Source organism: Rhinolophus hipposideros (genome assembly GCF_964194185.1).
Source record: "Rhinolophus hipposideros genome assembly, chromosome: 21".
NCBI lineage: Eukaryota > Metazoa > Chordata > Mammalia > Chiroptera > Rhinolophidae > Rhinolophus > Rhinolophus hipposideros.
In genome coordinates, this window is record NC_138067.1 from 10,618,960 (window position 1) to 10,634,422 (window position 15,463).

Consider the following 15,463-nt stretch of genomic DNA (forward strand, 5'->3'; position numbering starts at 1 on the left):
AAGAGTACAGACCACAGAAAACACAGTAAGGGACACAGGAGGTCAGACCAAGAAAAGCAACCAGAATGAAATGGATATTAAAGGCTGGAGGGGAAAATGACCAATACAGCAGTCCATGGAGAGTCAGCAGACCACAAAGAAGGTAACTAAAATCATGAAATAGAAAAAATGTTTCAAGATATAATTTAAGAAAGTTTTCTGAAAAAAAGACTTAACTCTACAGTTTGGAAGAGTACTCCCTATCCTAGAGAAAAAAAATACAGAATGATCAACACTGAGACATATCCTTGTAAGCTCCCAGCAGGAAACAGATGGCATGCTCAAATAAGGTCAATTGAGGAAAGTTTAATAAAGGGACTCTTTCCAAAGGTCTTGGCAGGATGTAGGAAAACCACAGGGAATAGTGCAGTACCCCTTCCTGCTGAGGTAACAACGGGGTGCTGGCGCCACTCTAGGCTCTAGACAAGGGGAGGGCGTGGTCACAGCTGTGGGAACTGGGTCACTCGGTTGGAGGAGGCATCCAGTCTGTAGTACCGCTCAGGGGAACAAGAACCCTGACCTCACTCTTCCTCCTCCCTCTGATCTCTTGCCAGTGCTCCCCTTGGCCATGCCCAACTGGAACCCAGAAGGCAAGAGCGCCTATTGGTGTAACCCACACAGGTCAGCTCCCTGGGACCCAGAGGGTAGAAAAGAGTAGAGAGTGTGTCTGGATGGGGCAAATGGGAGAAATCCAGCACAACTAGTAAAGTTGGTGGAATTCAGTGGCAAAGAAGGACTCCTTGGGCATTCAGACAAAAAAAAAAAAAAAGATTGTCATCTTAACTTTGGTCATCAAATGTATTGTCTAACCCAGGGAACTTGTAAGAGTGAAAGAGGATGCTATTAGCAGGATACTAGGATAATAGGTACTAGGATAATAGGTCCTAGGATAATAGGTACTAGGATAATAGGTACTAGGATAAACCTGGCCTCTCCCGGTGTGTGGTCAGTAGGATGTGTGGTCGTCCACCTGTGGGGGAAAAACATCTGACTGCCTCAGACTTCTCCACAGAAAGATTCAATACCAGAGCCAGAGGTAATGTCTATTAAATCCTCAAAAGAAATAAGCTGTGATCCATGAATTCTAGACTTAAGTGGTCATTCAAGTTTAAGGGCAGCACAACATTTCTGCATATGCAAAATCCAAGGAGATATATGGTTCTTGGGTGTCTCTTAAGAAACTACTTGAAGACAAATTTAGCCAACGCTAGTGTTGAATGGAGAAAATCCAGCAAAAGGACTGTCGTCAGTAAGTATGGAATTCATTATGATGTTGGACTAAATGAAAGTAAAACTTTGAAAAATTTTAGATTAGAGTTAAAATATAAACCCAAGCAATAACCAAATGGTTTAACTAAAGCTGGAAAAAAAAAGTCAGAGGTAGGTATATACACCAATTTTCTCATCTTTTATAGGCGTCTAAACATATGCTTTATTTACAGCTAACATGAAGTAACAAGGATGTGTAAATACGGATATGAATGGAGGTAAAAATTAAAGCACATATATAATTTTTTTAAATTGAGTGGTGCAGGAGGAGGAGGGAAGAAGTGAATTGGGGAATTCTGGGGCTGGCCACAGTGGAGTCTAGAAAGGACTATCCGGGAAGAAATAGGACTTCAGTGTTTTCCGTGAAGATGAACTCCAGAGCAAAAATTCAGAGTTTCCACATTTGTCAGAAGAGATATACAAAGCAAAGCAAAGGCCATATAATGAAAAGCAAAACAGGAAGCAATAAAAACAGAAAACATAACCTCCAAAAAAAAAACCCGAGAAGCAGGAGTTTCATTCTGAACATCAGAGCAGAAGAGCGTGAAGTAAGACAGAGGAAGGCACTTAGTGATGAGAAAGAATTCAGTCTACAATGAGGACCTCAGTTATAAACATGTGCAGCAAGTGACCCAATATCCACAGAGTGAAAACTCCAGGAAACGGAAGGACAAAGAGCCAGAAGCTTGCACATGATAGATTTTAATTCACCTCTGTGAGCCCAGGACAGATCAAGAAGACCCCCCCACCACCACCACCAATTTTATATATTAAATTGTGCACCAAAGACAGAGAATGAACTTTTAAGTTTCCCTGTGGACTATATTCACATGGACGACATACAGTAGACCACAAGGAGAGCCTCAACATCTCCTAAATCATCACACAGGCTAACTCAAAATTAAACCACGCCACCAAACCAAACAAAACACCTTAGCACCTGGATATTTAAAAATTCTGTCTTTTATGAAACCCTGAGTCAAAGAGAAAATCAAAACCAAACCAGCAGACTAAACAGAAAATAGCAGTAATGAAAACACTACATAGAAAGCAGAACCTCTCTGGAGAGCTAGTCACCAATCACTATTAAGAGTTAGCCAGTCTTTCCACTCCTAGGTTATTCATGCTACAATATACTTGCATACGCAGCATTTTTGGTCCTGGTAAAAGACTGAAAACTGCATATTTCCATCATTAAAGGACAGTAATTATGGTGCATCCATCATGGGATACTGTGAAAAAGAATGTGGTTACTGTGCATGTATCAATAAGAAAAAGCTCTCTCAACATTCACAACAGAGTGAAAAAGCTGAGTGGAATACTCTGTATCATGTCCTACCGGTGGTAGTGGGAGGTGTTGTAAACTGCATTGTGTCCCCCAAAATTCATAGGTGAAGCTCTAACCCCAAATGTATTTGCAGATAGGGCCTTTAAGGAGGTTATTAAGATTAAATGAGTTCAGAAGGGTGGGGCCCTGATCCGATAGGACTGGTGTCCTTATAAGAAGAGGAAGAGACACCAGGAGTGGACTCGTACGCACAAAGAGGAAAGGCCATGTGAGGACACAGTGAGAAGGTGGCAGCCTGCGAGCCAAGGAGAGAGGCTTCAGGAGAAACCAACCCTGCCCACGCCTTGATCTAGGATTCCAGCCTCCAGAATGGTAAGAACTAAATTTCTGTTATCTGAGTCACCCTGTCTGTGCTATTTTGTTATGGCAACCCTAGCAGACTAATATGGGGATCGGGAGGTTTTCTCCCTCTGTCAATAGATATAAGAATCAATATAGATAGACCCTAAAGATATGTAGCTATCCATAAACGTATTGCGTATTTAAGGAAAAATACCCTAGAAATACCCTAGAAACTGGTGCCAAAATGGCTCAAAGGAAGGATACTAGTGACTAGAGGGCAAAGGAGAGAGGAGAAGATTTTTTCTGTGTATCCTTTGGTTCCTCATGAACATTATACTATGTACATGTATTTTTATTTAAATACATGTATTTTCAACTTAAAAATATGTATCATGTTAAAAAATTCAGTTGCTGCACAATATTCTATCTAGGACTTATACCATAATTTGTTTAGCCAGTTATAGTAATTATACTCTCCTCCCCATTCTCTGTATGTATATATAATATATATGAGCAATATTTATTTATATATTATGTAATATGCTATACATTATATATACTATTTATATACCATATATTATGTATATGTATGTACTATATATCAAAGTATATATACTATTTAAATGTAGGATTTTATATAAATTTTATACTATATAATATATAGTATATACTATATATAAAAGGGTAATATACTATATTTATCCATGATAATTGGACATTATGTTTCCAGTGTTTTGTGTGTGCTTAACCATCCTATGAACAACTGTGCGTAAAATTTTTCCGGTGGTTGAAATTATTTCCTTAATGTTGATTCTCAAAAGTGAAATCATTGGGTCAAAAAGTAAATATTTTACAAAAAGAAAAAGAAAAAACAGTTATTCCTTTAATAACACTTGTGGGCTTTTTTTTCTGGTTTAAAAGAATGGACATTTATTGTAAAGCCTCTGGGGAACACCGAGATGGTCGAAGAACAGCAATCGTACGCATTCTGAGTTTCCAAAGATATGTGCTCTTAAAGTATTTGCGTGTTTCCTTCAAGTCTTTTCTCTATGTGTGTATTTGTGTAGCAGTCCCATTGCTGAGGGCCGAGTAAGTGTTGTAAGACAAGGGCTCCTATCAATTCGCTTAACAAGACAAGCAGTAGGGACCTGCCTTTGTGATCACAGTAAAATGGGAAGGAGCACCCTTTCTGTGGAGGGTGCAGGAACCACCATTTTACTGGGCAGGTGAAGACTCCGGACTGCTCCATCTTTGGCATCTGGTGATTTCAGGACTCTGAGACTCACAGCAGAGCAAGTGCTGTTGCCCTGTCATCAGGAATCCACCTTCTGGGCCTGCCCATGCTGAACAGGAAGCAGAGCCCACCAGCCCACCCCAGGGAGTACCCACAGGCAGGGGTACTGGCCTGTTCTGAAAGGCAGACGCGATGCTGAGGATCCAGAACTCACTGAAGATGCTGCCGAAAGCCAGGTGGGTGTAGCGGGAATCCTGCAGCGACACCACCCACGGGAACTCCTCCTCGCTGACCAGACCCTCCTCAGAAGGTTCTATAAAGTTGGTTTTCTGGATGCCACAACCTGCAGAAGGGGTTTGCGGGGGCCTCACTGCTGGGGCGAGGGGTTGGTGGCCTGTGGTCACCACCACCATCACCACCGCGCCAGACTTCAGGACCCCTGCTCACTGCTTCCCCACTCCGTCTGGCTCTGTGTCTTAGTCACCACTAACTCTGCCACCTGTTTCTTTTCCTAGTGGGTCTCCTTCCCTATAAAAGATGCTTGGTGGCATCACTGAATCTAAAACTAATGTCAGGCTACCGGTAACCACTCTCATCCGTTGAGCACACTAGGCAGTGTCTGAAACCTTTGTACACATCAGCAGTTCTCACACTGTAGTCAGGGACCTCTGTAGTCGGGGACTCCGTGAGACCCTCTCTGAGGTCTCCAAGGTTAAAACCATTTTCGTGAGAATACTCAGATTGTATTTGCTTTTTCCACTTTCATTCTCTCAGTAGTGTACACAATTTTCCAGAGGCTACATGATGTCATCACTCTGATGGCTAATAGCATGTGTGAACCTGTATCTTCTTGTGCCTTAAATTTCTCCAGTTTTGACTTCTAACATGATAAATATGGAAAGCTAAAGCTCCACAAGCAAAAGCTCTTACGGGGCCCTGGGTTATTTTAACGAGTAGAAAGAGGTCCTGAGACCCAAACATTTGAGAACTGCTGATATACACTACTTCACACAATTCCTCCAACAGAGCTAGAGGCGGACATTGTCGTTCTGTTTGCAGATGAGAAAATCGAACTTCCGAGTGGGTGAGCACTTGTCTGAGTTACACAGCTGGTAGGACATAGGACCGGTCTGGATGAATCCCGACTCCTTACGCTCTCAACCCCTCACATGTATCTGTTCCAGACACATTTCATATCCTCAAGTTTGCTCTTCCCGACTTGGGCTACTGGCATGTGTGGCTTTCCGTGTCATGTCTGTTTTGTTTCCCAGGGTATCCTTAGGGGCTGGCACAGTGCCTGGCACATGGTAGGTTCTCAACAAATTATCTGGTGATGAACAGAGGCCTGCTGCCAACCAAGCGTTCCCTGACATCTTGTCGGCAAGGGGCTCAAAGTTCCTGCCAGGTGGTCCCATCCAGGCCTAGTTGGTCTGTGCCTTCCCGAGCCCTCAAAGGGGTCACCTCCTATTGGACAGTCTCTTGGGCAGTCTGGACTGTATTTCAAATGAGAGTTAAATGTTGACTAAAGTTTTAAAAAATATTCTCCCCTGCCAGCCCGGGTTGGCCCAAGATGGGCCATATTGCCCTGTATTTAAAAAAAAAATGTTCCATAATCATCGAATCCCTTGATTCTGTGTGTCAGAATGATAGCACAGGAAGAACCCTTAAAACTCAACGCCCCAGGTTGGGTGAGCTGCGCCTCCTCCTTCCCTGGTATCATTAGAGGACGGTGTCCACATGAGGTTGGGGGGTGCCTGGCTGCTGACTCCCTCCACTGCCCCATGTCCTCCTTGCCGGGCACTGTGCCCTGCCCTCATGAGCCCCCGGGCTGCCCATTTCATCCTCACCTACGCAGAGTGGAACGCAAGGATCCTCATCCTGACTGCACATTTCATCCACACCCTTGGGGATGGGGCCTGGACACTAGCATTTTCTTAAAAGCTCCCGGGTAGATTCTAGTCTGTATTTGGGGTTGAGAACCACTAGGGTTTCAGAAAGGCCCTGGACTCAGTGTCTCAAGTCCAGTTGGCCTGGGGCGAAACACTTCACCTCTCTGGGCCTCAGTTTCCTCTCTGGAACATGGGGTTATAAAGATCACCTGACGTGAGGTTATGGGAAGGTGCTTTGCAAACTGTATCCTCATGACGAATAATGCTAAACCGCAAGGCAGAATGGACGCTTCCATATTTTTTTCCATGTAAACCACTGCTTACGTTGCCATTTGTAAATCCCAAACCATGAACACCCAGTGCCTGTTTGTAAGTCAGCGGCCCTGAATGCCACATGACGGGTACCACTAGCCGAGTGTGGGTCAGCTCATTGGTGGCTGCTTTGTTTCCAGCCCTTCGTTCCACTGCACACACAGTCCTGTCAGGTGCTGAACTAGGGGCTGGACTTAAAGGGAAGGATTTCAGGATCCTGTCTCAGCCCCAGGGGAAGTCACAGTGCATGGGGAGACAGACACGATGAAGAGTGATAGCCGAATAGAGAGGCTCGTGACACAAGGGCGTGTGCCCCGAGTGTACAGAGGAGAGGGCGTGAATTCCGCCCAGAGCAGGAAGTCTGGGAGGGCTTTCGCTCTGGGTGATCTCTCAGGTGAGCATCAAAGACAGTTCCCAACCATGACTCGAGAGTTGATTGTCACATTCAGTACTGTCGTTAGGACCACAGGAGACCTTCCCATGATAGGGCAGCATGTGACCAAATGTCTCTAGGAACTGACACTTGGAGACTTTGCTGGAACAGGGACAGCGCTGGTTGTTAGCAAGATGATGTCTGTAAGGCGACTAAGTCATTCTGAATCACCAGAGAAAGGATTTCCTTGTGGGTTTTTCCGTTTGTTTTTAGTGTTTATGGGACACTGGCAATGAGTGGTAGACAAGGCATCAACCTGTCCGTTCTGACCCAACAAAACCTACAGGTGTGTGGTGACTTTTCCTTTTTCAAAGCTCTAATCGGCTATTTCTAATTGACTTTATACAACCCTTGGAAGGCCAGGAAGTAATGAGGAAATCTAACCCAGAGACGAAATGTTTGCCCTGGGCCACTTGCCTGAGCCTTTTTAAGAGGGAGGAGAGGCCCTTTCTGTGTTTTGTGGGCATCCCTTGGTCTCCTTGGAGCTGCAAGGAGATGCACTAGGCAAGGAATGTAGGGAGTTCTCCTCTACGTGTGCACGAGGCGGGGGGCTCTCTCATGTCCCGCATCTAACTGCCCGAAGACAGGACACAGCCAGCTGGCAGCAAAATGGGACAGAGCCACTTGACCCTTTCTAGGCTGGGTCTGAGTCCTGGACAACCCGGAGGTCAGGGAGGGGTCTGCAGCTGCCACTTGTGCCCATGGAGGCTTTGGCAGCCTCCAAAATCCCTCCTTGTTCCCTGACCAAGCCCCGCCACTGGGGGTCAGGTTAGCAGTACGTGTATTCTTTTGGTTTAATGATAAAAGGCTTCAAGGAGCAACAATGCTGAAGTAGAAACACAGGAAGGGCCTGGTTCCCATCTGACACCCCCACCTGCGGGTGCCTGGAGGGCGATGCCCCAGGAAGAGCAAGTGGGAGCTGTGGGTGGGGAGACAGGCCTCCTGCTGACCCCTCTGTGCAGTGGGCTTCCACATAGCCTGAGGCTCATTTTCCTAACTGCACCCTCTCCCGAAGCTCAGCCCTGGCCCCAGGCTGCTGAAGCCACAGTTTCCTAGACCCACGCCTCACGTTCTCCTTCTCAGCCTGGTTCCCACCACCAAGACATACTGCCAGTGCAAAGCACTGAGAGTCATCTTCCCCAGTCCCTCTCCGGACATTCAGGACCGTTTTCTTTTCTGGGATGATTCCCCCTGCCGTGTTGCAGGATCAGCTAAGTCAGGAGGAAGAAAGCAGCACACTCACTGGCAGAAGCGTGGAAGACACAGAGCAGTAGCAGAAGCAGCCCTCTCATCTCTGCCATCCCCAGGGACAGCCGCGGCAGACACCGTGGGCAGCTGTGAACACAGGGCAGCCAAACACACAGGCTGGTCCTCTCCTCCCCAAAGCGCTGCCTTCCCCTCAGCGTCACAGGCCCAGCCACCTTCCTTCCCACTGGCCAAGCTTCCAAGGCATGAGACAGACCTGTCACATCTCTACTGCTCGGTTCTGTGCAGTGAAGAGGCAGGGACCAGCCGTCCAGCACAGATATTCTGTTAGGATTCGCAAGGAGGAGCCGAGGCAGCCCACGCCTGTCACCTCTCTCCTCAATCCACTCAGAGTCCCTGGGCTTCCCAGAGACTTGGGTTTCAGAAAAGCGTTGTTTTTTGACTTGTGGAATTCAACCCTTGCCTTAACTCTGTAGCCATGAAATGCTGCCGAAAGAAAAAGCAGGGGTTTAGTACAAGCTCACGCTAGTTTAGCCCCTCCTACTAAACTCTGCTGGCTTAAATAATGCTGGATTTCTTTAAACTAAGGACAGCTCGTACTTTTACATAGTCACAGCCTCGGCATTTGGCTTGTTAATTCGCACAGAAACCCTATGAGGCAGACACTATCATTATCCCCATTTTACAGGTTTTCAGAAACTGACACTCAGAGACCCTGAGAAGCCTGCCCAAGGTCGTGCAGCTGCCAGGTGGTGCGGCTGGAATCCAAGCTTAGGTCTGTCTAAATCCAAAACCCACACGTGTTCACCGCCCACAGGCCTACCCTTGTCTCAAACAATGCACAAGAGCCTGAGGAACCCATGCGTGTCATTCTCCGTTGCCATGTTCCTTCTGCTCATGACACTGGATGTGTCTTGTTGTCAGGATGGTTCTCAGAGTTCTGTGAATTGCTCCTGCTGAAGGAGAAATGAACTCACTCTGACCTGACACAGCAGAGCCCAGCAGAGGGGTTCCTTCTACCACCTTGGGAAGAATGTTCCATTGTGGCATGATGGTTACCATGGTGTCACCACGCAAACGGCTGTTCATAGGGACTTCGGAGGAGCCAGGATGAAAAGCCTGCCTGTTTCCTAAACTTGGCAGGGCTATTCTGGAAGATTGGCTGTCCCCGGGTCTGGCAGAGAAGACGTCCCTTTTGCTGGATCACAAAGTCCTGTCCAGTTGTGGCCGTGGTCTGTCTGTCTCCTCCCCACCGCCCTATGTCTACACAAGTTTGTCAGACTGGACGAAGGAAGCGCACAAATAAAGTGGATTTGGTTTTCCAGGCTTGTCGGCATTCTCACACTCCTAGTGTGCTTTCCCGGAGGCCAAGCCCAGTTGTCTTTAGTGGCTCCAAAGCAAGCTACCCGATGGCCTCTGTCAAATCGTGGGGCCACATGGGAATCTGCACTCCTGCCACTGCGAGCAGCCAGGACTTGAGAAAAGTGTTGACAACGTTGTAATAAGACATAACTCCATGGAACCAGAGGGCTTGCACGCTGCTGGCGCAGGTGCTTAAGAAATATTTATTGGACCCAAACATAATGGCCGATGGAAAGAAGGATGACTGGATAAGAAGTGAAGCCTGCCCCCGAATGGAGACGCTATCTCCTTCCCCTTTAGTTAGCCTTGACGCCCTGACCATTCTCCATCACCTTTAGCACCAAGCAGGGCTTGGCTTCTGCTGGTGGAACAGGATGAGAACGATTGTGCGTAGTGGGAAAAATGGGAGTTGATCCTTCAGTATGTTCCTTATCACAAGTCTCAGAGAGCCTTCATGTACATTTTCTCGTTCATGATTCCCTGTCACCCTGCCAGGATGAAAGAATGACCTCTGCTTTCCAGATGGAAACATGCTTGCTCAGAGTGGCAAAGTAAAGCCACTTCCCTAAAGCCACACACCTTACAAGTAGCCAGGGCAGGACTCGAACCAACATCCTTCCAGCTCCAGGGTAGTGAACCATCTCTAAGGCTGCATTTCTGAGTCTGGACCTTGGGCTGCCTTTATGGGGACAGAAACAGAAACAGTGACTGAGCCAAAGTCATGGGGCTGCCGCTATGTAAGGGTTGAGATGCTGAAGTTAATGCCTGAGGGAGTCTCCAGACTCCTCTTGAAATTCCTGCATGAAAAAGAGCCACGAGCAGATCACCAGTAACCCCCTCTCCTCACAGAGATGGTCTAGCTCAACCCACTGGAAAGGCTCAGAATCCCGCCGGGGCCCAGCAGACCTCACGAACAGGGGCATTAAATTCTCAGCCTCACTGGGCCATTTAATGCTGACCATCAACCTGAGGTCAATTTTGTAAAGATGCATCACAATTTTAGGTAATTAATTAGCTCTTTCAAGTTAATAGTATAGCATCTTTCCTGGATTTTTTTTTTTTTTGGTCTGCTGGACCTATCAATAAATTAAGAAAGACGCTTGCTGTTATGATGGTGATTTTATCAATTTCATCTTCTAGTTATGACCATTTTTGTTTTATAAGTTTCAAGGCTATCTTATTCGATATATAGATTTAGAATTGTCCTATCTTCCTGGGGAATTGAACTAGACTTGATTCTCTTTATTCTCTATCTCTATGTTCTATGAAGGCATGGCAAACACTGAATTGACAAATACTGACGGTTGCTTCTCCAAGAAATACAGCATTAGGACCCCGTGGGCCTCTGGTCGTAACATTTTCATCAATCGATCAATACACAACCTTGTCTTATGTGTGTTTCTGTCTAAAGGCACTTCATGCAATACACATTGTTGATTCATTACCTCATGCCCACAGCACCGTAACTCATATTTGACCAAAGCCTATCTCATATGTGTGTTTTCTCCATGAGGCATATCACAGCCTTCTTGTGCCTAGGAACACCAGACGGCACTTCAGCACTAGGCTTGAGGAGGGTGGCATTTTAAGTAGCAAATTCACCAACAAAAAGCCCTGAAATGCATAAACCATGATACTAAATAGACCACAGAAAGGACACTTGTTTTCAGTATGAACTGAGAGAAGAAGGCAGAGCACCACCTTGTTCAACCTCAGCTGGGAATGTGCACATTTAGTGACTCCAATTTTTTGGCTCTCTGTGCCTGTCTGCAAATGACTGCAAAGCACTGCACATATTGATTTGGGGGTTAATATAAGTTTTAAAGAGTAGGCAAATTTGCAAATATACAATACATGATAATATGGATTGGCTATATTTATGATCTCTATCCTTAATAATACCTTTTATCGTAAAGTTTATTTTACCTGATAAGTGTGCCTGATTTTTATTTGTCGATATTTCTTTTTTCCATTCCTTTGCTTTTTTACTTTCAGATTCTCTGTATCTTTATGCTTCAGGTATATCTTTTATAAGTAGTACGTTTAAAAAAAAGTAATCCAAACTGACAATCTCTGTCTTTTTAACTGGCATGTATGTTGCTTTTATATTTATTGGGATAATTGAGATATTTGGAGTTGTTTTACTGTCTTCTTTTTTTCTAAGGTTTTTCTGCTTTTTCTGTGCTTTTCTCCTTTCTTGCCTTGTTTCATTTTGTTTTGTTTTGCCCATTCCACACTTTCTTGCTACTAGTTTGGAATTTGTACATTCTGTCTATTGTTGCAGAGGGGACCATGGAAATTTTATCATGCACATTTAATCATTCCTAACATTAATTATTGTCTTAATCTCCTCATGATAATACTGCAACTTTAAAATGATTTAACTCTGGGGTGGTTGGTTAGCTCAGTTGGTTACAGGGTGGTGCTAATAATACCAAGGTTGCTGGTTCGATCCCTGTGTGGACCACTGTGAGCTGTGAGCTGGGCTCTCTTTGGAAAAAAAAAAAAAAAGTAAAATGACTTAACTCTAATCTCCCCTTCATGATTTTCATGCTATTATTGTTCCATATTTTAGCTCTTTTTAAACCCCATACATTATACTTTGTTATTATTTTATTCAGACAATGATTGTTTGGATTTAAATAACATTTACTATGTCATTTGTTTCTTATACCTTGTATTTTTTATTTCCTCCCTAAGAACATCCTTTAGAAATTTTCTTTAGTATAATACATACTTATTGATGGCAAATGTTCTCAGTTTTGCTAGTCTGTAACTGTTGGTTTTGCACCCCCTTTCTTGAAAAATAGTTTTGGTGGTACACAATTCTAAGTTGAGAATTATTTCCTCTCAGTTCTCTGGAGATGTTTATTCCCTGTCTTCTGGATTCCATCGTTTTGAGAAGTCTCCCCTCAATCTAATTGTTAAATTATAAAGTTCTTTTTATTTATTTCATTTAGAATATGTTATGCTTTCTGGCTTTGTGTATTTATATTTTCTTATAAATTCTGGAACTATCTCAGCCATTCTGTTTGCAAATATTACCTCTTCTTCAGGCTCTCCATTCTTTACTTTTGGGACTCCAAATTGAAATATGTTAGACTTTCTCATTCTATCCTTTGTATCTCTTATTATCCCTTCATATTTTATCTTTTTGCCACTCTGTGCTGTTTTCTGGGTGATTACTGTGTATTTACCTTCCAGTTTACTAATTTTCTCTTCATCTATGTCTAATCTGCTGTTCACCCAACCTCTGGAGGTTTTTTAAAACTTCAACAAACAAATATTTTTATTTGTAGAAGATCCATTTTTTAAAAGTCTCCATGTTTGTTTCTGATTGTGTCTTGTTGGTCTTCATTTTTGTCATTTCATCCTTTACTTCTTCAACCATTTCAATATATATCTGTTCTATATTTGGTATCTGACAATTCCAAGATCTGCTATTTGAAGGGTAGAGGAATTCTAAATATGCTTTTTGCTTTATCTGCTAACTCTTACACAAAGTGGCTTGTGTTCTCATGCTCCTTCATAATGATTGTTAGTTTCTCGTTCTTAATCCTTGGGTATCTATCATATGGCTCTAAAGTAGGTAGACTTTCTTCCAGCGAGTTTTCTTCTGACTCTGGTCAGCAGAGGGCGCCACTACCCGGGACTGTAGCTTGGTTTCCCACCCTCTCCACTAACTAGCTACTCTGTTTCCCGGAGAATAAGACCTAGCTGGACAATCAGCTTTAATGCGTCTTTTGTAGCAAAAATTAATATAAGACCCGGTATTATATTATATTATATATTATATTAATTATATTATATCGTATTATATATTATATTATATTATATTATATTATATCGGGTCTTATATTAATTTTTGCTACAAAAGACGCATTAAAGCTGATTGTCCAGCTAGGTCTTATTTTCGGGGAAACATGGTAAGTATTCTAACAGCTATGCTGCTGACAGCCCCTGCCCTAAGCCAACCTTTTATCTTCCAGTTGTTGACAGCTCAGGCCTCAGCTCATTTTTCTTGGAATCTTCTCCTAAAGTTTGTAAAAGCAAAGACAACTCAAAGGTGTGTCCTCTGCACTGTTTTGCAATGAGAAGGCTTTTCAGACCACCCAGTCTGCAGTGATGCTCAAAGCTGAAAGGGACTGAGCTTCACAACAGACCACACATTAGAAACTGCACTAACGAATTCCCAGTACAGGAAAATGTAATTTCCAGGTGGTCATTGTTCGACTTCTTATTTCACTTTTGGATTTGTTGTTGTTGTTGTTTGTTTTATTCACATAGATTTTTGTCTGCTTACTCAGACTCATCACACTCTCAGATTCAATTATCCCAGTATAAGTGAATCCACTTGAGTCCGAGCCACTCTATTTCTGATACGCTCCTATTCTCCCATCACTATTTTTGCACTCCATGGAATCTCTCTTAGCCATCCCCTCACTTCTGTGAATTGGAGCAATAACACCACACAGGCCTAATATTCCCACAGGCCCAAGGGAGGACCTGTGACCCTAGCCAGACTCATGAGATCCTCCCATTCTTGGAATCTGAGTCTTGAGCCAAAGGGCAGAAAGGTCAAAACAGCTGGAGCCGCTGAGCCAGGCCAACAGCAGGCCTGAGGGCTTTGCTGCCACGTTGAGGGTCCCTCCCTGTCTCATCTTCCCTGAGAACCGGCTCTTCTGTGAACTAGCTCACATCCCACCAGCAAACTTCTTTACTGCATAAGAGTCAAAGGTTTCTGTTACTTCTGACCAAACGAAACTTGACCGATTCACTGGTCTCATGCTTCGAGTATCTTTTATGCTTAAGAATTTGTATTCCATGTCTGGCAATTGACTAATGCCTAATAATGTCTTTTCAACGATAAGAACAGTGGAAGTCACTGAAAAGCAGTGATATTATCTCACTTAAATCCTTAACTGGATGACATACATAATACAACAGCGTCACATTCAAAATCAAACCTTTTGGAAATTTTAATCCTTTTTATTTTCACGAATTCTTCACCACTCGTCTTTTATAGATGTGGGTCATAGTTCTTACTATGATTTTTTTTGTAATGAAATCTTAAGTTGTACTCTTCCCAGATAGACACCCTTTGTTTACATATGAAACCAAAAGGAATACTCTTTATTTTCACAAAAATCTAGCAGCCAACACACCTTTTCCTGCTCTCCGGCTATGGCCCAGTTCCACTCAGGACCCTTTTGCTACCCAGGGAGGTTTGGAGTTTCCATGGATTCATGCACATGGCACCCAGCCATAGACTGGTGCTCTACAAAGGACAAAAACTGCCCTTTTCTAAGGAGCCTCTTGCAAATTGCATTGGTGGCTTCGAGATCTGCTTTTCCTAAAAAAGATGGCCGTGCTCAAGCCTCTCTGTGCCTCTAAGGATACATTCTGCATGGGCAAGAATCTTCAGCCAGTACAGAGAAGGAGGTACAACTCAATGCCTGGATCTCCAAAGGCTTTGGCCAGCTACTGTTGAAGGAGAAAAGCAAGCTATAAAGCATGCTGTATAGTGAGAGCTCATTTCTGGTCTTGGTTTTTTTGAAGCACATTATAAAAATGATAGCTGTAGAAATGTTCGACAGGCCACACCCACAGCCCTGAGGAACTGACTAAGGATGTAGGGGAGTGGGAGTGGGGAAGAGATAGGGATCTTCTGCTTTGTGCTGTCTCTTGAATAAGCACATGTTGTTATTATATAGTAAGGAACACTTACTGAATGCAGACTGTAATCCTTCCAGCCCTTCTGTGGAGCTCAAAGAGCAGAGAGTAATTTTTAAAACCTTTGATTGTAATTAATTATTAACAAAAATTATTGTACTTCAAAAAATACATCATATCTTTACCACTTATCAGCCAGTAAGCACTTACTGAATAAGAGAATGGTTTGTGTACCCACCACCATCATCAATTTTAGAACATTTTCATTACCATTCAAAGAAACCCACACTCATTGGCAACTCACTCCCTATTTCTCCCCAGCAGCCCCTCCAGCTGCAGGCAACCACTAATCTACTTTCTGTCTGTATGGCTTTCATAATCTATCCTGGATATTTCGTGTAAATGGAATCATACAA

The 15,463-nt window shown here is 43.8% G+C and overlaps 1 protein-coding gene across 1 annotated transcript in view; it reads right to left on the reverse strand.

Annotated features, from left to right (window-relative positions):
• The window catches only part of PRSS54 (serine protease 54), a gene marked incomplete at both ends in the record, with an annotated part of 14,930 nt that extends 5,856 nt beyond the window's left edge, over positions 1-9,074 (reverse strand). The window contains 2 exons of the mRNA XM_081030916.1: positions 4,340-4,515; positions 8,996-9,074. Of these exons, the coding sequence (XP_080887042.1) occupies positions 4,340-4,515; positions 8,996-9,074 (255 nt within the window). The remainder of the gene's footprint in view (positions 1-4,339; positions 4,516-8,995) is intronic.
• Positions 9,075-15,463: the final 6,389 nt, after the last annotated feature.